Consider the following 23,973-nt stretch of genomic DNA (forward strand, 5'->3'; position numbering starts at 1 on the left):
CTTAATATATTCATGATAAATTATACAGATCTACAAATGAATAAGCATAAACCACCAGTATATAAATATGTCTCTCTTTTTCTGATACCATTAACTGAATTTTGCCTGGTTTCGACTTGTAATATTGAAAAAGAATAAGTTAAAAAATAGATAAATAAAAACATAGAGGGATGAACCTGACACGTAAATATACACGTATTACATCCCGTACTGTGCAGAAAATGCAATAGCCTTCTATGGCAGGTCAATGATAAATATTAGCAAGCTAACATTAGCTCTGCGAAAAAAACAACAAAAACAAACATTTGTTTATACCACTGTCTTGGTCGGTGCAAACGCAGGACTGAATACAAATATGAAATACAAACTTACAGTTAAAACACGTTTAAATTATACTAACCCTGAGGTAACAGTCGTCTGTCCTTCCAGATGTAAACCTGAGCTCCACATGTGACATGTAAGTGAAGACTTGAGTTTCGAGGTCGCAGATTCATTTACAGCATGCAATGAAGGTCATGTTGAAATGTTGTAATTTTAAACCGTATATTTAGAAATAACATATAGATATTTATTATGTTATATTACGAAGTAATATGCACTAATATTTGATACAGTACACATCTTGTGGTAGATTCGTCATTAACGATCAAGTGCTGAAAGGCCACTAACGTTTAGATGGCAGTCTTTGATGGCAGATCAGGTAAAGATGAACGGTTGAGTAAAACTGTGTAAAATTGACATAGCTGTCCGTTTTCGGTTATGTTTTAAGAAATTGCATTGCATATAAATTGTTTTACATCAAACACCCAAGAAAAACTAAACAAAAAAACAAAACAAAAAACATCAAAAAAGAAAATTGTGTTCATGTTCAACAAAGAATATGTGTGTTAAAAAAAAATTATAAACTACATTTAATTGCAAGGACTCACCAGCAACAAATGATTCCGACTGAAGAACACGGGACTCACGCTCGCGCATGATCGTGCCCTGAGAGAGTGCGCGCCCGGCCCGCGTCATGTCCATAGCAACGGACGCAAAACACAGTTCCTCGCGGCTCGCTCGCGCTGTTTGGACCATGGACCCTGCGCCAGCGTCCTACTACGGACCCCTGGATAAAAACAACCCAGTCCTGTTAGCTTTTCAAAGTGACCTAAAAGAGTTTAAGGCACATATAAAGAAACTTTCAAGTTCACCGAACTACGACTACCGGTCCTACTCTAGAGGGTAAGCAACAAACAAGGGAAAAAAGGCAGAAAACTCGAATTTCATCAGCTCTTTGTAGTAATTTTTAATGTTCTGTTATGTTTTATATATTTATGTTTACGTATAATTAACGTAAACTATTATTCTTAACTGACAGGTCCATAAAACTGTTTGAAACATGGAGGAACAAGTATAAATCTCGCCTTCCTGCGTCTTATTTCGAAGAGCACCTGTTGCAAACAGCAGATTTCCTGCTTTACTCTAAGGTAAATACTTTTTTTTTTTTTTAACCCCATTTATACTAATTTGTGGTTTTATCAAATATATTTTGCCAATGCGTTCGATCTTGATCCATACCATATCAATGTTTCATTCATTATAAATATTTCTTCATCGTTTCCTGTAAGCTTCACAGGCTTGCTCTCTGGCAAGGGTACAGACTCTATCTGCAGCAGTTTTGCACACTGAGCCTAGAAAGCATCCGAGATGTGGAGCACTTCAGGCAGTCCTTCTTCTCAGATGGCTTTGATTCAAAGAGAGCCCGACTAACGGTTAGAGTTCCCCCCCTTTTTTCTCCATTTTTGGTTTCAGTATAATTTCTTTTTTGGTTTTCAATGACCTTTGAACTATGTATCTGTAGTTCCTTGCTCTTCAGGGAGAATGCCAGTGCATCTTCTATTTGGAGAAAGAGAGGAATGCACTGCCAGACCAGAGTGCGGTTCAAAACCTGCGCGCTGAGCATCCTGGGATTTGTGCGCATTCTCATGCAGGCTGTTCTGCCTGATGAAAGTTTAATGCTGGATCCTGTACAATGGTACCTTCAGTAAGACTTCTGGGTGTAGTGTATCACACTGACAATAAACGGTGGACTGACTTATTTTCTGTATTTCCTCAGGCTCGTTATACATGTACAACATATGCAGAATTCCTGATGTCAGCAGGCCACGCTTTACCGGTTCTCAAAAACATGCCTTTTATCTGTGAAGTAAAGATTTTCACACGGTTACAAAAAGCAACAATTATATTTCAAATAAATTCTGTTCTATTCTTAAGAGATCATAAAATATAAAAGTTATTTTAAATAATAATAATAATATTTCCTTTTTTTTGATCAAATAAATGCAGCCTTGGTGTGCATATGAAACTTATTTGAAAAACATATAAAAAAAATCACAACCTCAAATGTTTGAACGTTAGTATACTTTATTTTTATGTATCAACTGTTATGTTTCCATATACGCCTACCTCAGGATGTTATACAATACAAATATACATAAATATAGGAAAAAGTAAATGAGGGGAAAACTGCAAATAATAATAATAATAATAATAATAATAATAAATATGTTAGTAGATACATAAAGCAGCAACACACTTGCTTAAAAGTTATAATTGACAAAGTATTACATTTCTAGTGATTAAAATCCTTCATGTTTGGAGCAAGTACTTGTTTTAGTTATGTTTTTTTTTTTTCTTTTTTTTCACAAAACATACTTTTTGTATATTTTGGATTTTGGATTTTTTTGTGTCTTTTGTTCAGGTTTTAGAGTACTTACTATGGGCATGCACATGCCTAGAGACCTCTGTTCCTCTGCTGACTGCCAACTTCCTGCCGTGGAGGGCCACACTTTACTGTGCTGTTTGTGAATGTTATTTTCATGAGTGTGCTTCAGTTCAGGCAGAGGTGAGTTTCACATCAAAACGCTAAATCAACTTAGCTTTACAACTGATATCAAAGAGCCCATAGGCAATCTGTCCTTCTTGCCTCCTGTTGTGCAATACTGTAGGTGTTTGCTCGCCGAGCCCTTGGCAAGATCAGTGAACTGGCCAAGCTGGAGGAGAGATGGCTCCCAAGTGCTGGCTCCCAAGTGTCATTGGAGACCCAACAAGCTTTTAAGGAGGCCACAATAAAAGTGAGAAAATGCAGCCTAAATGAAAAATGTTGTTGTTTTTATTGTTCTTGTATTATGACTACCATGTTTTCATGTCTCTCTTGAATCACGCTGTTGCTCCATTAATGGAGAGAAGCTTGCAGTGATGGTGGTTTAAAGCGTTCAGTATATGAGCCCCGAAGGAAGCCGAAAGGCCTCTTCAGACCCAAACAGAAGAGCAATTTGAAAGAGCTACATCTAGTGAGTATTGAGTTTAATAATGTACAATGCATCTTTTTCTTAGTTCTTCTCTAATATCTTCTTTTTTTCCCCTCTGTCTCTTTCTTTATATCTCTCGGTAGACTCCATGGCCTCGCACACCAACCGAGCGGATCCTGATGGAGATGTTCGAGGGCAATGCTGCTCGGGCTTCTGGCAGTGCTGGAAGCTCTAGGGGGACAAGCTCTGTCAGGCCTCTGCAGACCGGCATGCCTGAAGAATTCGAGGTCCAGGATGTTGTGCTGGAGCTCATTTCGGCTGGCACAAGCTTGTTGTCTGGTACCCTTTTTCATCCTCTCTGCCTCTGTGCAACTAAATGTCACATTTAAGGCCTGTTCACACGAAGGACGATAACTATAATGATAACAGTAACTATAAAGTTATAATAATCTTTCCAAATTCTATGAGAATAGTGAAGACCCCCAAAACTATAATGATAACGACACAGAGGAATAATATTTTTGTTATTACTTTCAGAACATTTTTTCCCAGTTGTTGAATGATATCAACCTTATAACAGCCAATCAGAATCCATCCCACTGTAAAGTACTTGAGTATTTAAAGTGACAGATGAGAAAACTGGAGTAAACATAAACATTGGTGCATTGGTGTGTTTGCTATTATAATTATTGTTATAGTTATTTTTATAGCTTTAGAATTTAATTGTCCCTTTTTTGCAGGTTTTGGTGATTCTGACCCACACTTCTGTTGAGAGCCTGCCTCCCTCTATCAATGCAGTCACTTCTACCTCCTCTCTCTTTGACACAGCTGTTGCTGGTGAGTCCTTGCATTTAACTTGCCATTTATTCTCTTTCACTCTCATTCGTGTTTATGCATTATATGTTACTCAGGGTCTCTGTTTTGTGTCTCTTAGGAAAGAGTAAGATCGCAGTAGATGCTGCGGTGAAGTTCGTGAAGCAGGTCTTTAGATATGAACAGTGGAGCATATGTTCAGTTCACTCTCTGCTGCACTTATATCAGCACTAGCTGTGAGTACATCTGTGATATGGCTTAAAAATGTCAGTCAGACTGTTATCTAGTTCTTTTTCTGGTACTGTTCACAGAACATGGAAGGCCGCACGTTTAGGAAGTATGAGCTGGAACTGAAGATTTTGGAGGCTGTGGAGCATTTGATATCCAATCAAAAAGTTAAATTCATCGTGAAAGATGCTGCTTTTGATGGTCAAGCTGGTACTAATATTTCTTCATGTAGAATTTGAGGAATTCACTTATAGCAACAGACAAGCAAATGACAAAATGTTTTAAAGTTGACTGAGGATTTATTTATTTAAATAAAAATAAAAAAGTTATTTAATTTACTTTTTGGGTTACATAAAATTATTTTTATATTTATATAAACCCAAAATAAACATCATCTCTCTTTTATCGTTTTATTCCCTTGCAGACAAGAACATTGTGCCAGCAATCATGACAGAAGAATTTTTCAATCTTATTCAGACACTTCATGCCTGTGTCTGCAAGACAGACAAGGTCAGATCTTTCTCTCACACTTTCTGAAGAAGTCATGGCATTGTTGTTGGTAACCTGACAATGTGTATGTGTGGCCAAACAGGATATCCAGGCCAGATGCAGACTTGGGTGTTGGACCATTGTGCTCTTCTTTTGGGCTAAATGCAAAAACTGTCTTTCAAAGAGCACAGTCGAGACACTATGACCCTGTGCGCTACCTGGGAAGGGTGGCAAACCAAAGACCAGGTTATTATTCAAATAAACAGTAAAACTAAAATGCTTACTATGAGAGACTTTGTAGATTTTAAACACAATTACATGGAGATGCTGCTTTATAACATTAGTTGCTGAATCCACAACGTGTGTTTTTTATGTATTGTTTTGTTCCATAGTGGGTGGAGACCCTACTTTTGCTTTGTGAAGTGGCCCATGAGCACCAGTTGGCTGAAGTGGACTTCATATTTAGTGACTGAAATGACTCTGAGACTGGCCATGGTGCTGGAAAGCAGCGCGGATGCCCCCCCACAGTCCTGGGAGAAAGACAGGTGCCATGTGCCAAGACATGATTTCACACAGCAAACCTTAATCTGTATAGAAATTATTGAACTATTACAACAGATGCTGTAAACATGACTCATCAAAGATTCCTTGAAAAATGTATCATGTTTCCACAATCATATTAAGCAGCAAAACTGTTTTCAACACTGATAATAAGTTGTTTCTTGAGCTCCAAATGAGCATTTTAGAATGATTTCTGAAGGATCATGTGACACTGAAGACTGGCGTAATGGGTGCTGAAAATTCAGCTTTGCCAACACAGGAATAAATTGCATTTCAAAATATATTACAAGAGAAATCAGTTATTTTAAAATTACAATAATATTCCACAATATTACTGTTTTACTGTTTTTGAATCAAATAAATGCAGCTTTTGGGAGCATAAGAAAACACTTTAAACATCTTTTGACAATAGTTATATTTTTCACACTTTTAGTTACTGGGTATTTAGGACATTTTTCTTTGTGTTTTTCTTTTTCTGGAGCCCACCACTGAAGACAGCAGTCAAGAGTCCATCCCTGTTAGAAAATCTGCAAGCTCCTGTTTATGGTATGTTTTATCTTATATTTATGTAGAAATATAAGATAAAAACCTACTGAAAGTTCATCTTGGTATTGCATCATAAGCGGTTTAGCGGCATCAGATTCAACAATTTTGAGACGGATATATACATGATAAAATTACCTTAGAATTGAGCTAGCATTCGAACAAAACACAAAATCTAATGCATTTTTATGGAAATGTGTCAGGGTTTAACCATAATAAAACTATATTTTTAACACGTCTGCAGAGGTCCAAAACTGACACAGCTGCAAACAGCGTTGGATTTGGTGTGAAAGAGGTGTGGAATGTGTGTCCAGAGGAAGGGCCAGGTCACTTTATAGTGGTTCTGATGTCTTTGACGAGGTGTTCATGCAGGAAAGGGGCATACCCGAGTTTACTTACTGCAACACACACTCTGTTATTTCCTGTTACTGTTGAATACATAAGCATGCTTTATAAAAAGTCACATTTCTTTTAATCACAGAAGTTTTGTGACAGTAAGAGTTCCAAGAGCACCAGAGTCCCAGAGAGCAGCAGTACCTCTGACCTTGCTGCCCTTTCTATGGATTTACACCTGGAGTGCTGGTCTTCCAGCACAGACTCGCTCTCAAAACTATCTGATTCCTGGTCAGGTCAGAGACGTGCAAAGCTTTCAACATATCAGTGAAACACGCTTTCATGCATGTCACTGAATCTGTCTATTTGTTCTGCTCAGATGAGATGGGTTTGATGGAGTTTAAGAAGTCAAATGCTAATTGTGTACAGGCTTGGCGTCAGAAACAAATAGACCTACAGAAGGTGAGTTTTCAAAACAATGTAACATTAACATTTTGGCAACAAAACAGGTAGTCAGTTTCATCCATATTTATTCTTTAACAGAATCTGTTATCCTTGAAAAAATCAAGAAAGAACAAGATCTCTAAGTGTGTTTTCACATAGTGCAGAAGGCCCCTGGTTGGCATCAGAAGAAAGAATCAGATGAGCCACGAGACCAAGAAAATACTTGAGGTCAGTATTTCATGCCAACTCCTAACAATTGGTGTCACATCGCATCGGGATAACATGTTGTAAACTCTGATTTCATCTTTCCAGGAGGCCATAATGCTAATGGAGAAAGCTGAGCTTGAAGAGAGAAGGCTAGTTAGTTGTGCATTTCCTTCAGAGAACAATTTAGAAATGGCAGAGAAGAGACAGCCACCACCAGCCCCAATAGTCCTCTCACGCTCCAACCGCTCCATGACCTTCAAACCTGCACCATACGCCCTGGAGGAGGAGGTTGTTGCATCTTCTTTATAAGCATCTCTTTGATATCTGTTGATTACTCTTTATATTTTACCCCTGGTGTTTAAGTGTAAATATGCTATAAAACACATCACTTCACTTTGATTCTGACTTAGGTTTGCTGGTACTGTATTTATGGAAGAGAGGCAGAGGGTGTCAACCTAAAAGTACGACTTAAAGACTGCTTCTTGTGTGGGACTGGAGATATGGTAGGGTTACTGGTGCTTTGAAATATCAGATCATGAGTTTACCTTACTTACTTTTTAAATGCCTGTGTTGTCTATTCATACTCAGCACATGTGTTTCAACCAGACTCCTGCCAGGGGTGGACATTTACTTCATGTAGACGGGTTGGAACCTGATAAGAAGTACATTTTTGCAGTGGCCTGCTTTTAATGCAAAGGGCAAAATGGTGGGTGGTGCACCATTGGAGAGACCACACAGGCCTCTACTGGCCTCTCTGCCTCTACCACTACTAACAACCTGGGCCCACATAGCTCAGGTACATGGGCCCAAACTTTATTGTGTGCCACCAAAAATAGCCAACCACTTAATGTCAGATTTATGTTGTTTAGGTGGCATATCAGACAGGAGTCTACTCCCTTGCCAAAAGAGCTTGTAATGAGCTTTGGAGTCACTTTACTCTTCCCCCAAGTCCAGAGGCAGAACAAGAAGGCTGTCTTGAAGGACTGGCTCAGACAAGGTTTAATAATTAATAATATAATATAATGTAATATAAAAGACGATGTATCTTATCATATATCTGTTCCATTTGTCATCTATTTTTATTTCATGCAGACTCCACCCAAAGACCCCTGCAGCTTTCCCTCTCCTCTCCTACAGCAGCTGTTTTTTTTGTTCCACTATCTTCATCCAGACAGATATTCACATCCAAGAGGGGACGTTATTCTGTGACAGTCTCTGTGAGGGGGGCCTTTGATCTGGGGCCAGGTTAGTGAACAGAGCGTGAAGAAATTGAAATCAGCCTTATGATGGGTTATAACGTTTAATCAGACCTGAAAATAGAACCCAGTTAATTCACTATAGTCCTTGTATATCTGCTCTTCATCGCAGGAGGCCAGGCTTGCAGAGTGTGAACGTATGCTGGTGGCCATTGATCTTGCTCTGCACCTCAATGACAGTGGTGGCGCCCTGCAGGCTGTAGTGAGCTGTTATGGCCTTCTCACTCCATTAATCTTCAACCAGATTGCTCCTTCAGAGCCTGGCATAGAGGTGACTTCTTTTATAAATGTGCTTGATAACAATAAAATCCTGTCTGTTCAGTCTTTTAGGGTTTGTCTGAAAGATTTGAATGTTTGATTAGATTTGGTTGGGTCTAGAAGAAACGTTATAACGTCCATTATTTCGTTATCAAATCAGTTGTTTATATGATGGCTTTGCCATAGCAAAGATAAATTTAGATGCTTCATTGCATCTGTGTGTTTTCAGGTACTGTGGAAGTGCTTTACAGTGCTGCTGGAGATTCCAGAAGTCCTCAAGCAGAAACGGCCTGTTGCCACCACAGAGTCCCTGGAACACATGGTTGCCTGTATGACATATTCTTTAGCCAAGGTAGTAATTACATGTAACATTCTGCTCACCTGTTAAGAAAGAAAATGTGAGGAAAAACATATTTTTTAACATAAATATCTTTACTGTCTCTTTTGATCAATTCAGTGTGTCCTTACTATGTAAAAGTTAAATGAAACTTCTTATCTTTTTCTTCTTCTTAAAAAAATAAAAACACAACTTACTGACCTCAGACTTTTAGCAGTGTATGTGTTTCATCCAGCATCCTGTAGATGTCACCTTAGGAATGTTAGAAATGGCAATGTTTGCACATGTCACAGGTGTTCGATGTATTTATGTCTGCTTTTAGAGCTTGAGCTCCACTCTGGAGAATCATATGGCATCATCTGTGTTTGATCTGGGAATGAGGCTTCTTCAGGAGATCACTGAGCCCCCACAGCAACCCGCCAAAAAAACATCATCAGTGGAGCTGGATGGGGTGTGTGATGTGTCTTGTTTATTATTGACCATCCGTGCTTCTTTAATAAATATTAATGTCAGTGCATGTGTGTTTGATTTGCAGAAGAAGACAGCTTCCGTCCATGATGAGGGGCCAAGCAAGCAGCTAAAGGTTTTAGAGGCCATTGTCATGAAAACCATGCATTCAGAAACATTAGGAAACCGTGATGTCACTTCCTGTAACAAAACAGGTCCATCTTTTTTTCTCATGTGTTAGATCAGGAACCCAAATAATAAAAAAGAATATAAAAAAAATGTTATATGGCTTTTGCTGAAGGGTCTGATGGATGTGAGCTTACTGGAGAGGAAGACCCTGTCGTACTCTACATGGTGATTGAAAACAGCCCTCTCCAGCATGACTTTAAAGAGGGTATAACAAAAAACAAAAAAAACACATACTAGAGAAAAATCTGATTCACTGAATGAGCTATCATACAATCATTTTATATATTTGCATGTGTGTGTGATTGATTGATCTAGTGATGAAGTTCAAGCAGAAGTCTTGTTTTCTGGAGTTTGTTGTGCACTTACTCAAGAAAGCCCTGCTAGAAGATGAGCTGGATCTGGTGTTGCAGTGGGAGCAGAGCATCTTGGACTGGCTCAGCAGGTGTGTGCTTATGTAGTCCATGCTTGCAAAAAGTGAGTAGGTGTTTTGTGTTACTTTTTTTTGCTTCCGGTATTATTTCTAGACGTGATGAGGCTTTGTTTTTGGGCTAAAGAAGCACTCAAGTCTACCAGGGGAGGAGTTTAAAGACTTCACCACCTCTGTGATTGAGTACAATACCAAAGTAAGCTTCTTATTCATAAATTGTATTAAACATATTGTGACACATTTTGAACACATTTATACACGTTAAATGCATGTTCTCATTCACATTAATAAATACCCTGAATCTGTGTTTCAGAAACAAAAAGGTGGCACATTTTTGGGATGGCAGGAAGTTGCTACAGAAGAAACTTCTGATTGCATTCAAGAGCCAAAACTCTGAAAGGTTTTAAAACAGCATTCAGCCCGTTTTACAAAATAGTGAAATATTCCATCTTTAAAAAATGTATTTTTAATTTACAGTCATGTACACTAGCATTCAATAGTTTGGATTTTGTAATTTTTTTTATGTTTTTGAAACAATCTCTTATGCTCCAAAAGACTGGCTTTTTTATCAGAAATTCTGTTTTCTTTTTTAAAAAATCTTACTGACCTCAAACGTTTGAATGCTAGTGTACATGATTACATCTTTAGAACTTTATCTGTATTTGCCATTGTGTCTCAGAGAGGTCAGTGCTGTGGACGTCCTGCTGAGTCAACTGGCTACTCTTATCAGAAGACATCAGCGCTGCTGGAAGCTGAGGCAGATGTGCTCTGAGAATTCACTATGCCGTTGCCATGTTAATCTGAGTCTGGCTTGTTGAGGAGGAACCTGGGACCACCTTCAAAGCTCTGGTACTTAGATCCAACAGCAAAACTGAATAAATGCCAAATAAATCAATAGTGATGTCAGTTTTTGGGTCGCTCAACCTTAAGCTCATCTTAATATCAAGTCTGTTTTTCTGTTCTGTTAATAAACTCTTTGGTTATTGTTTTCTCTGGACCTATTTGAGTAAAACTTGAGCTTTTTTTAATCCTTTCCAGTTTCAGTCATCTTTCGCAGTCTTTCTTCTCTCTGGCTCACTGTGGAATGCTGATTATGTGGAAGAACGTTCCACAGCACATCACGCCACCTGAACTGACGCTTCCAAATCCCAAAGCTGTACCCCGTCCTAGAAGCCGTGCTCACAAAAAAGATGTTGAGCACAAAGTTAAAGACACTAATCAAGGTTGGTTAAAGTCTTTTTAGCATGAGAGCTCTACACTGTTGTGACAGAATCTACACTGTTGCTACACTGTTCAGTGTCTCATGATCCTTCAGAAATCATTCTAATATTCTGTTCTGGTGCTCATGAAACATTTCTATTATCATTGATAAAAGCAGTGTTTTAGGATTCTTTGATGAATAAAAAGTTCAAACTCATTTATTTTAAATAGAAATCTTTTATAACATTGTTTTATGTCATTCTTCAGATATTGAAAAAAGTATTAATTTCTTTACAAAAATATATTACTGAATGGTAGTGTAGATCATTACATGTAGATGGAGTATATGATTGTCCCACTTTACGTTACATCCTCAGGAGAACCAAATGCCAGTGACGAGGAGTTCAGCTCTGCAGATAGTGATGTAGAAGATGAAGTGGGACTTTCGGCACACAACACGGCACACACGTGACTCTAAAGCTGTCAGCGCTCATAAAACCACCTCTAAGTTACTGGACACACTCAACAGAGCCTCTGTACACATGCGCAGAGCTATGGTAAATTCAATTTCATTTAAATAGTCATAATTTGCCATGCACTTCATCTTGCGATTCTACTGACGACATCTCCCCATTTTTTTCAACCTAGGTGCTGGCTCATCGGTGGGGGACACTGGACAACTTTACAGTGGGCGTGTCGGAACTCTCTGGGACCAATACCGCACATTGGCCCTGATATTGGAGCATGCCCAAGGCCCTGATGCCCATGCGAGACAGCTGACGTTAGAGCAGCTGTATACAGTGATCACTCCTCTACTAGTACTGGCCTCAGATCTTCTAATGGATATGATGGAAAAGCTGAGGTTAATCCACATCACCTCTAGAGCAGATCTCAACCTTATTGTATCCAAGGCCCAATGTCCACCACATTGTCAAAAAGCCCTCTACCATAATAAAAGAGGGGGAAATATAAATTCAGTTTGCATTTTAATTTAATTCTATTTTTTTTTTTTTTAGGATTTTGAGTTAATTAAATATGTATTATTTAATAATAATAATAATTATTATTAGTATGTTAATTTTTTCAGTCATCCTGTGACCCCCTTAAAAGTTGTCAGTGGGATACGTGATAATCATTGGTCTTTTGGCACCATTCTGCAGACAAATATTTTTTAAATGACAGCTAAACTGTAAAGAAATCTTTCATATTTGTTTTCTTTTTATTCTGTAGCTGTGGAATGTTTATGATGATCAAGATGCAGAGCTGTGAGGCTAGCCTGTACTTCTCTGTCCCAATGGATGACGGGCTCTTGCGACAGTGATAGATCTGCGCTGGCTGAGGACTCTGGTCCTGCACACATTAGAGCTTCTGTACTATCAGGCCAAGTGGGAGAAATCTAGCCCACCTCGCCCTGCTTTTCAATACATATACATGGTATGCTGATAACTCACGGATGCTGGTGTAGTATTAATTTGCATACTTGCTGAAAGCATACAAGTAATCGAAATGTTCATGAATATAAATCTTCTTGAAAAAAGTGTTTTGAAATACATTGCGTTATGGGTTTCAGGGAGCGCTACTCTCACATGGTAACACCTGTTCTGGTGCATGCACAGAGGAGACTGTTGGACAGGATCAGCTGTTTTGGGGGCCCTCCAGCTCCTCAACCTCACTTCAACCTACACTGAGATGATCTCTGGAGAGAAGGTAGACAGAAATGATCACATACACATCATTCTGATTAACTTTGACAAGAAATGCTTAACATTTGAGTCACAGCCTGTTCAGTACAAACCTTTAATGGATATTCCAGTTCTGCATTCCATTAGAGTTAAAATGTGACTGACGTCCATAGGTGACCTGCAGAAAATTATGCAAGCAGACAGTTACTGTTTCCCTGTGGAGGAGGTCAGATTATGATCACTGGAAATGATGCTGAACCAGAGCCCAAGGAACTTGCAGGTACTAAGAAGGACTGCCAGGTCCCATTTATTTTCTGATCTAATTCACCATTTTGTGCATTTTCCATGTCATATTTGGGTTATGTATAATGACCCGAATGCATAATGTGTAATTTATTTTTTTAAAAGACTATTTGTAAGTCTTACGTGTGTGCTTTTATAATTTACCATAGACGTGAAGAGAGCCATGTGTCTGGTGTGTGTACCGTTGGATGTAGAGGACACACTGCACTGTTTCAGAGATACTCTGGAGAAAAGAAATCACACACTGCTGACCTTTCAGCACAGCCGAACTCTACTCCTGCTGCTACTGGCAGACACACAGCACTGTAAGTCTAACACACAGCGCTAAACTTGGGGTCATTAAATTTTTATATTTTCATTTTATTTTTGAAAGAAAGCAATACTTTTATTCAGCAAGGACGTATTCTCTGATCAAATGTGTCAGTAAAGACATTTGTAATTTCTATTCGTCAAAGAATCCTGAAAAAAGTGAATTACGGTTTCCACTATTTATATTTATATTTATATTATATATATATATATATATATATATATATATATATCTATATATATATATATAAAAACACTCTTTTGTTTACACTTTCCACCACACTCTTAATATGTGGCCTCAGCATATGTTGAGGTGCCATTTTCTAAAGAGACCAGCGGCGTTCTGCAGGGAAAAGTGGAATTCAGCATTGCAGCCAGCACCCTGCCAGGCATCAGCCCTCCAGACTTCTCTGCAGAGGACTTCAGCTCTCTGGGCTCCATCTACAGCACCACCCTGCCACCAACACAGCTCCAGACCGTTTTCTCTTCCTACAACAGTGCTATTAGTGAGGACCGATCTGAACTTTGACAACTTAAAAAATAGTTCACGAACAAGCTTTTCCAATACAGATATAAGTTGTTTTGTTTTGTTGTTTCATGCAGAATATCTTCAAGCAAATAAGTACACCTCCCTTCAGGTGCAAGCACTCCATGACCTTGGAAACCTGCATTTCTACAATGGAAATCGAAAGTTATGATGTGTTTCACAGCATTATTTCCTGCATTTTTTTTATTAATTAGAGAAGTTGTACTGTATATGTTTACACTACTTTGTAGAAGTTTTTGAATGTTTAATGTTTGTGAAAGAAATCTCATATGCTCACAAAGGTTGCATTTATTTGATCAAATATACATTAAAATACAGCAATACTATGAAACTATCATTGTTAAACTTTTCTATTTGAATATATTTTAAAATGGCCTTTATTTCTGTGATGGCAAAGCTGTTTTTCAGCAGCCATTACTCTTTACTAGTATTCAGTGCCACATGATCCTTCAGAAATTGTGCTGCTTGATATTTTTGTGCATACATTTCAGAATTCACTGATGAATAGAAACATTTATTTGAAATAGAAATCTTTTGTAGCATTATATATATATATATATCTGTACTGTTATATTTGGTCAATTTACTGCATCCTTACTAACATATATATATTTTTTTTTTCCTTAAAATAAAATCTTACTGACTGACACTTTGAATGGTAGTGGGTAGGTAATCAAATTTTTGAGTTCACACCATAAAAAGACAAAAAAACTGCATTCTTTGTTTATATTCATGTATAGATCTGCACACGCTTTCTGGAGTAAGGCTTTGGACTGTGCTCTGCAAAGCTCTGGAGTTCTGGAATCTTGGGATGGTGACTCATGGGGCAGCAGCTCCTCTCAGGAAACCCTGCAGCATGCTGGGGTATGGGGCTGCCTCCAGGGAGCTTTGCTTTCAGCCAAGATTGCACAGTAAGTGAGAAACCATAAAATGTATTTGTGACTGTGCTCCCATCACAGCAGTATGATTTTTCTCCTCTAATGACAGGTAGACATGTGCAGGTATTTGGTAATGCCATATATCACAGCAATGAATATGCACAATACTGTTATTGTGGGCACTTCTAAATACCGTGAATAATTATTCATTACAAATTATTTAGAATTTGGGACGCATTTTAAGAATTCTTTTCCCATCAGTTGGTCAAAATGCACAGCACTGCTGTATGCTGCTTGAAAGACACGTGTGCTCTTTGATGTAATAACAAGCATGCATGAGAAGCACATGGAGGAAACACGTGAAGACGCCTGAAATGAAAGCACATTCTCTCTCTGACAGCAGATGGCGCTAAACTACAGAAAATGCAGCCATTACCCTGGAAACCTCAAAAATAAAGCAGCTGCTACTTCTAAAACTTATTTAAATAGATTTAAATAACCATTCAGATTTGTGTATTCATCACAGCTATGCACAGCACTCACAGACACCAACATACTTAAATATTTAGACTTAATAGGCTTATTCTTTTTCAAACTTTTTTTTTCTTCACATTTTTAATCTGGACTACAACATGCCCTAGATATTGTTTGAAACTGTTTTGTTTCTTTATTGTTCATTCACACTTTACATTAGGGCTTCATTAGTTAACAAAAAAAATTCTTCTGAACATTCATCAAACTTTAATAAAAATCAAAAGTTGCAACTGTGTTATTTAATGAGCTAACATGAACTAAGAGTTGTAGCCTATTTTTTTTTAACAAAGATTAATAACTCCTTCAGCAAATGTAAATTGTAGCAAATGTAGCTATTGCTCATTGTGAATGTTGATGTATTAACTAAGGTTAACTAATGATGGCTTATTGTAAAGTTGTTCCTATTGGTTTTTATAGTTCTTTTGCACTTTTTAATCTGTGTAAAACGTTTAACTTCATATATTTTTCGGTATTGCTTTATTGTATTTAATATTCAGTTACTTTTGTTTATATGAAAAAGTTATTAAACCTGTTATACTGTATTATGACCAAATTATGATTACATTTCAATATTGTGATAATACCGTATACTGTGATAAAAGCATTAGCATATCCCTAATGACAGGCACATCCTGACTTCTAACATCGATCAGCGCACAAAGTGCTGCCTTCTCTGTGGCAAACTCTTCAAGGTGAGAATTGAGTCGCTTTTTCTTAGAATGAAAAAGGTCCTCTGTTTGAACTCAGCTAATGAGGAAAATTATGACTAGTAGCACTAATATCAACACTAAGACTTAATAAGGTCATATGCTTCACAGTGCCTACTGATGGCCTCTATGCCCCATCCGATGACGGACTTGGAATACTCCACATACTCTGTGGAGACGGAGCTGATCCCAGGTATCGACCTCTTCTCTGAGCCCGATCGGGGAAATCTCGGCACCACTGTTGCCAGTTTGTCTTTTCTCTGTCACTGGCTGTATACCTCAGGACATCTTCTCAAGGTACCAGAGCAACACACTCATTTAAAATTTTGTTAAGATGGTTAGAGCAGCATTTGTGCATTTTACAGTGATGTCTGTTCCATCTTAATATTCAACTCATCATACTTATTTTCAGGTTCTTCCTGTGCTGGCTCTGTACCTGTATATTGCCAGAACAGTGTGTCGTGATCTACACCTCACTGTCACATGCAGAATACTGAAGGTTTGAAAGATGTTGTTGTATATTCTTGTAAATCTGCTTTTCAGTGAATGTGTTTGTCTATTTGAGTCTGTTGAGTTGCCATTGAGTTTGTGTGTGTGTATACAGGTGAAGGTATTGACAGAATTGGGGGCCTTCACTGAGGCGTTTAAAGAACTCAGCAGTCTCACATTTGGCAAGGAAATCCCTGTACCTCATGGATGCCACAGAACAGAGAAGCCATTCTGGGTAAAGCAGCATAAACAATATAAAATACCCAGCTGACAAAAGATATACATGCAATTTTCTTTTTTTTTTTATAGTAAAATGTATATTGCTTGTGTATAATGTGTAATTGCTTATGTAGTAAAGTGTATACTGACTTGATAAAGGAAAGTGATATGAAGCAACGCACTTTTTTCTTATTTTTTTAGAGGCCTCCTTGAATATCATACAATAGGATATTGAGTTCAGTTTTTTTGAACTTTTTCAATCGAATTTTATTAGTAATTTCATAACTTTCTGTCCTTTATATGACACTTTGCACTGCTGTTCAAATGTTTTGGGTTATTAATTTTTTTTTTTTTTTTTAAGAAATCGAGATTTCAAATCAATGTTGTTCTTTTGAACATTTTATTTATCAAGGAATGCCCAAAAATGTTTTACAGTTCCCATAAAAATATTAAGCAGCACAACTGTTTTCAGCATTTGAAGCGATAAGAAATGTTTCTTGAACACCCAATCAGCATATTAGAATGATTTCTGAAGTATCATATGACATAGAGGACTGAAGTAATGGCTAATGAAAATTCCTGTTTTTACACATGTACATCAAGTTATTGACAACATACTGTAACCTCTGTAAAAACCACAAAATCTTCAATTAACTTTACAGATCAATACATCAAGTCATTGACGACATACTGTACTGTTGTAAAAAGCATAATGCTTGTGTGATCACTTTACTCAGGTGCTGGATGACCGTGGTCAGTAGGGCGGCCCAGTAAAGACATCATGGCTCTTTATGGATCAAGATTAACCAGGCGACTCCTGATGGCCAGAGTTCATCTCATTTTTGCCATATGTAGTACTATACATGACCTGCCTGAGCCAGGACAACAGGTATCTTTTCAGTACTAGTTTATTGTGGACAAATTACAGATTATAAATCTCAATTATAAATTCACTGTGGACAATCATTTCTGAATTATTTTCATTAACCCACAGAGTTATCCGAATCTCAGGAGAAAATGCTCTAGCACTTCCTGTTTGCCTGATGTCTCTAGCAGTTGACAAGTCCAAGGGTCTCCAGCTCAGTGCCAGGAAACTCACATTAGGAGAAGTCAAGGTGCTCAATTTTACAGTTGAAGCTGTCCAACTATCATTTCTGTTAAATTGTTCTTCCAGATTCTAGGCCTATAAAAGCGTTTTAACATTATTTGACCCTAAAGCATTTATAGCAGTAAAATGTGACCCTGTGATGTGCACCAGTCTTAAATCGCTGAGGTATATTTGTAGCAATAGCCAAAAAAACATTGTATGGGTCAAAATTATAGATTTTTCTTTTATGCCAAAAATCATTAGGATATTAAGCAAAGATCATGTTCCATGAAGATATTTTGTAAATTTCCTACCTTAAATATATAAAAACTTAATAATTGATTAGTAAAATGCATTGCTAAGAAATTCATTTGGACAACATTAAAGGAGATTTTCTCAGTATTTAGATTTTTTTGCACCCTCAGATTCCAGATATTCAAATAGTTGTATCTCAGCCAAATATTGTCCTATTCTAACAAACCATACATCAATGGAAAGCGTTATTTATTCAGCTTTCAGCTGATGTATAAATCTCAATTGACAAATTGACACTTATGACTGGTTTTGTGGTCCAGTGTCACAAATATGAAGTTAAAAACACAAATATAAATGCATCTACCCAATGCCAAGAACATTAAGGACAAAGTGAACATAATGTCTCTTTATTGCCCCGCTCAGGCCATACTTCTAAAAGAAGCACATGCTCTGGTTAGTCCTGAGCTCTTTACCCCACATCCACTGAGCACAGATCCTGAAGAAATGGAGCTGGCAGTGGAGATCAGACTGTTAATGTCCAATATCAACATGCAGCAGGGCAGAATGGCTGCCAGGTAGTGCATAAACTTAAATCATGAAGAAGAGTGCATGTTTGTGTGGGTATCTATGAACACTACTGTTACAAAGCTTGGGGCCAGTGTGATTTATTTATTTTTTTTAGAAATTCACAAATTATGAGTAGAGACTTTAATAATGTTCCTAAATAAACGTTCTTTTTCACTTTTCACTCTGTTCATTTAAACTTTAAATTCACTGAAGAATCTTGAAAAAATGTATCATGATTTCCACAAAAATATGAAAGCAAAAGCTGCTAAAAAATTCAGCTTTGCCATCTGTCAAACTGATTCAAACAGGTTACTAATTTGTGAGTATTTTGTGTATGCATGTTCATTCATTCAGAGAAGGATCTGTCAAACTGATTCAAAACTAAAACCAATCTTTAAGAATATATGAGCAGATGAGACTTTGAAAAACATTAAAAAACCTAACCGGCCCCAAACTTTTTATGGTATTGTATGTTGTGGTATGCATGCATGCCTGGAAGTTTGAATCCATTGTAAATCTCGACATCTTCCCTCTCTATTGTAGTGCAGATCTGTCAGTGTCTGCTTTGAGGCTCCTCCAGAGGTCTCCTGTGTTTCAAAGTGATTTCCGCCCGCTGCCTCCTCCCGGACCACCCTCCTCTGCATTCAGACGACCCAGAGCCAAAGCACATCAGGTAATAATCAACCTCTGATGTACTCATAGAAATTCAGTGCTTAATTCAGATCGTGTGTCATTCATGTTCTAAAGGACAGATTCAGTTTCAGACTTTTATCTTTGTGTGTCTTTTTCTCTAAAGACAAGCTCTGGGGACGCAAAGTCTGTTCTCAGTCTCCATAGCGGAGATGTTCCAGAAGAAGTGGAAGCGAGAGAACGCATGGATCTCCTTTTCTGGTTGCGCTGTAGGTTGGCAGTGGTTCGCTCCCTTGTAGGCCATATCCCTGGAACTGCAATCTGCTCTGGTTAGCTGCTTTGCAAAGCTTAATGTGGTGGAAATGTTGTTGGATGTAACTGGTATTTGGTGTTTTTTGACAGCTTGCGCCTGTTTGTGCAGGTGCAGACAGCAGTGCAGAGGCGCTCCGACTGCTGAAAGAAGGTCTGGAGGAGGCAGAGGCCTGGGGAGACCTTGACACTCAAGCCCCTGCTGCTCCTACAAGGCGTCCAACTTAACACACACCGTGGCAGACCCAGAGAAGACAGCTCATCCATGCTACAGGTCAGTAGTTTGTTATGACAGTTGATTTTGATGTAGTGCTATTTGACTGTTTCTGTTGGCTGATGACGTGTGTGTCTGTTTAGGAGATTGTGAGCTTGTTATCTGGACGCAGTGCTCAATCTCTGCACTCTCAAATGACTCTAGCTGAGGCTGTGTTACATCTTAGTGAGCTGAGAGGAACAGGAAGCCAGACTTTTCACCTGCTCACACGAAACTACTGCAGCAACAGGTTTCGGATATATCATGCTCATAATGTTTTTTCGAAGCATTACACAACAGTAGATATTCATGTGAACTTTCACCTTTTTTGTTATCTAAAATGTGTTAAGACGGTAAAGATCTGATAAAGATGTATAGTTCCTAGAACAGGTCATTTTGAAGTGGTAATATTGTTCTTTGTTTTCAGCTCTGTGCCTTTGGAGAGTCCATAGGTCTCAAAAAAGGAGGCGAGGTGGAACTACTAGCTGGCATAAAGAATATTTATCTTCCACAGCTTCCCCTGCTGGCCAAGACAACCATGCGGATCGGTATGACAACAGCAATAAGGCAGTGCTGTACTGATAGTCCTCTAACATTGTGGTTAAGGGTTTGTTCTAAAGTATCAAGTATTAAACTTGTGCAGTTAACTGAGAACTGAAACATGAAAAAATGTTTAGACTTAAAAATGTTATGTGATATTTGATATCTAAATTGTGATTAGTCTTCTTTATTATATCATTTTGCATACTGAGTCATCAGTGGTCTTGTCTTACTTACTTGTAAGCATTTAATCTGCATAGAATCAAATGTCAAACCTAAACCTAACATAAAACTTAAACAGTTATTTTGCTAAGCTATGGGTATGTCTTTGTACAAAATGCTAGCTTAGTTTCTACTGCGTTTTTTGTACAAACAGATGCTGTTATGATGTATATTGATTCTGTTTGTTCCAGGTCACTCTTTGGCATTGCAGGCCTTGTCAATTTCCTCTGAGGGAGGTGAGGAACCCTGGAGGCCCTTTATATCTGCTCAAGAAGTTCTGCAGTCTGCGCTCAGCATCTCTCAGGCCTCTGCCAACAGAGACCGCCAGCTGGAGGCTGATATCCTCTACTGCACAGGTGACTAATATGGAGTGATCTTTATATCTAGCGTCTTGCCTTGTGCACCAGTAATAATTGCAGGTGGTCGATCATTTGTGTCTGCAGGAGAGGTGGGCAGACGTCTCATTTCCATGCAAAAATCTGATCCTGAGAAAGTCCTAGAAGCCTTTTTTGGGTGTTTAACTACATTTAACTATACTCTTACCCAAAGCTTGCGGTAAGTTGTTAGTTGTTTTACTAAAGTTCTCCTCTAATTCTGTTCATACATGACTCACGTTTTTGTGTATGTGTGTGTATTTCAGGTTGACACATAGGTGCTACCTGGAAATGGCACTGATATACTTGCAAGAGTGCGAGCAGATTACCCCACCCCCTAAACATCTGACTCCTCCCCCCTCAAAAACACCTAATGAGTCCAGCAAGGTGCTACAAACGGACAGAATTTGAGAATAACAGCAGCGTACCTCTGTAATATTTATGTACCTGTGTGTGTTGTTTTTGTAGGAAATAGTCAGAGAGACCTACCTACTGCTAAGCTGGATTTGTTTGAAGATAGCTTTAAAGGTGTGTAGGAACATCATCCACACATCTGTATGAAGTTTGTTCAGAAATGATTTATCTTTGTTTTATTCTTTTGCTTTCTAGACATCAGAAGTTATTGGCAAATGTGGCCATTTGCATGGATTCACTCAAGTTACAGAAGGCCCTGTACCTCTTTCTTCAACTAAAGCCCTGCCCGACTTTGCATTGAATGATCTCTTCCACCCTTGTGGTAACATTTAACCCAAATGCACACACCCAGTCTCACACTAGACACATAATTCATGCTGCTTACATTTCTTATTATCTTCAAGGTTGATGGTTGATGTTTTAGGAGTCTTTGAAAAATAGAATGTTTATAAGAAAAGCATTCATTTCCTTCAGAAAACTTTTGAGACTTAAATGGCTTTAGTGTCACTTTAAATTAATTTAGTGCATCTTTGCTAAATAAAGGTATTAATTTCTAAATACGTACATGTGCTTATCTCATTGGCAGGGGGGCTAGAAAACCCTGAGAACTGTATCACCAATCCCGAGGCATTCATGGATGCCGAGCATGAGATTAACAGAAGGAAATGCCCTCAGCTGACCTGGGTTCATATGTCCCGCTACTACATGCACTTAATCAACCTGCTACAGGTCTCTTCACAACCAGGTACAGCACAAGTAACTAGGGCTTTTGCATTCAGTTCATTAACCAATCAATAAATCTGCTCTCTGAAAGCTTTTGTACTGTATATATGTTTTTATGTAATGCTGGTGGAATTGGCCGTGTTATTCAGGAGCAGTGCAGGGTGTTGATGGGCTGCTGTCCATGTCCGGTGATCCCAAACTTGCTCTCAGACTCTCCCAGTTACACACCTTCTTTAGCTGTCACCAACCCTCTTACAGAGATCAGTGGGCCGTTCCTGATCCCCCTGCAGCTCTAATACTGAGGCCTCAGCGAATACAGGTTTCTGTTCACACATGTATTACCTTTTAAAAATGAAAATAGAAAAAATTAAATCGTTATTGTTGTCTATCTCCTATCCTAACCCCTGCCAGCATGACCAGCCATTGTCAGATCTTTGCCCCTGGGCCAGCACTGACATCCAGGAACTGAGCATCCAGTGGTACAGACCCACATCAGAGGACAACACGGTAGTCAGACCCTCAAGTTTTTACAAATTATTTGAACTCATGTTTTTTTTTTTTCTTATAGTCCTTTAGAGTAAGTTTTTTTGATCTATCCTTTTATTTAAATTAAATGGTTGTCTCTGTCATTAATATCAGTTCCTGAGCAGTGTTGTATTTGATGTCTTCAGATTCTGCTTCTCTTTGCTGTAAATAATGCTCCTCTATCAGCAATGAGCCCTACTGAAGAGGTAGTGGCAGCACTACAGGCTGGACAGAGAGCGATCTGTTTGGACAGGTACATTTTATGTTTATCTATCCAAAGACAAACATTATTTTGTGTTGGATTCCACTTGCTCATGAACACAATATTCCAGTATTTAAAGGCCATGAAGAGTCACTGTTTTACAGAGTGTATTTTTGTTCATTTGATGTAAGTGGTAGTTAACTGAGTTTAGTTTACTGTTATTGCTCCATCCAGGCTGAAGGCTGTTCATGCCCTGCTGAGCTCAACATGTGTAGAGGTTGATGGGCATGTTTCACCCTCCACCAGCTCAGCCGCCTCCTTCAGCCCACAAAAAGAAAAGGAGCAGAAAACGTCTACCTCCACCCCTCACCGACAGGTTTCTCTGAGTCCTAAATCACCATGCTGTACTTTTTACACTAACCCTAAATGTAGAGTACACTGTATTTACCTTTCTTTGTCATTCACCTACATTGCTTTCTTATAGGAAATGTTTTTGGAGAAAACTAAAAACATCTGCTCTGAGATCAGGAATTTACTGAAGCCTGATTGCAATTCAGCCACCATTACAGAGGTGAAGTGTCACTGTCATATATATTCTAATCGTTGTTAGTGTAGTATTATTTATATACTGTTATAGCATTTATTAATATTTTAAACATTTTTAATATATTTTCAGTTTTCATTTCATTTCAGTTATTTTTGGTATTTGATTGTTCTTTGTTTATACTGTTATACTATTTGTTTATACTATATAAAGTTATTTAGGTTTAGGTTTTTCATCTAATATTTATATTTCAATGAAAGAAACCCTTTTTAAAAAGTTTTCATCTTAGTCAACAATAGCAACACCAATTCTAAACATGTATTATTATGATTGGGGAAAACCTCCTGACAGACGTGTGTGTGATTTTGTCTCTAATGCATTACTATACCCACACAGATGCCCTTTGACCCAAGCATGCAGACTCTTCTGAACCTGGAACGCTGCTTTAATCCTGCAACAGGTGGCACACTGCAAGATACAGCCATCATTACATGGCTCCTCTCTCTTCTGAGCTAAAACCCATAGACTTGATCTGCCCTAGTTTCATGAGATAAAACCAAATTCCCCAAATACTCATATCTAATATACTATACAAAAATGTAGAAGTTTTATTTAACACCAAATAAAGAGGAAAG

The 23,973-nt window shown here is 38.2% G+C and overlaps 1 protein-coding gene across 1 annotated transcript; it reads left to right on the top strand.

The window, feature by feature from the left end:
* The first annotated feature begins 916 nt into the window (after positions 1-916).
* On the top strand, positions 917-23,966 carry LOC109067650 (cilia- and flagella-associated protein 54). Its single transcript, XM_042736577.1, is given in 70 exon segments — positions 917-1,224; positions 1,361-1,469; positions 1,611-1,754; positions 1,844-1,969; positions 2,702-2,887; positions 2,991-3,116; positions 3,437-3,661; positions 4,034-4,130; positions 4,228-4,307; positions 4,418-4,544; positions 6,640-6,722; positions 6,864-6,932; positions 7,017-7,199; positions 7,322-7,414; positions 7,518-7,646; positions 7,648-7,707; positions 7,781-7,908; positions 8,004-8,131; positions 8,134-8,156; positions 8,280-8,438; positions 8,655-8,777; positions 9,085-9,213; positions 9,298-9,424; positions 9,511-9,603; positions 9,714-9,840; positions 9,923-9,938; positions 9,941-10,021; positions 10,139-10,156; positions 10,158-10,225; positions 10,505-10,588; positions 10,864-11,029; positions 11,457-11,582; positions 11,674-11,688; positions 11,690-11,725; positions 11,727-11,927; positions 12,281-12,337; positions 12,340-12,417; positions 12,419-12,459; positions 12,596-12,708; positions 12,892-12,987; positions 13,160-13,315; positions 13,622-13,825; positions 13,923-14,010; positions 14,607-14,777; positions 15,904-15,970; positions 16,097-16,282; positions 16,398-16,484; positions 16,590-16,709; positions 17,431-17,450; positions 17,688-17,808; positions 18,459-18,610; positions 19,146-19,275; positions 19,399-19,561; positions 19,654-19,739; positions 19,741-19,815; positions 19,899-20,022; positions 20,025-20,044; positions 20,222-20,342; positions 20,748-20,912; positions 21,000-21,111; positions 21,197-21,317; positions 21,399-21,458; positions 21,540-21,666; positions 21,931-22,089; positions 22,217-22,386; positions 22,479-22,574; positions 22,739-22,845; positions 23,029-23,170; positions 23,279-23,365; positions 23,735-23,966. Coding segments are annotated over 70 exon segments (7,836 nt in total). The 5' UTR covers positions 917-1,015; the 3' UTR covers positions 23,855-23,966.
* Positions 23,967-23,973: the final 7 nt, after the last annotated feature.

The sequence above is a fragment of the Cyprinus carpio genome, chromosome A4, assembly GCF_018340385.1.
Source record: "Cyprinus carpio isolate SPL01 chromosome A4, ASM1834038v1, whole genome shotgun sequence".
Lineage (NCBI taxonomy): Eukaryota > Metazoa > Chordata > Actinopteri > Cypriniformes > Cyprinidae > Cyprinus > Cyprinus carpio.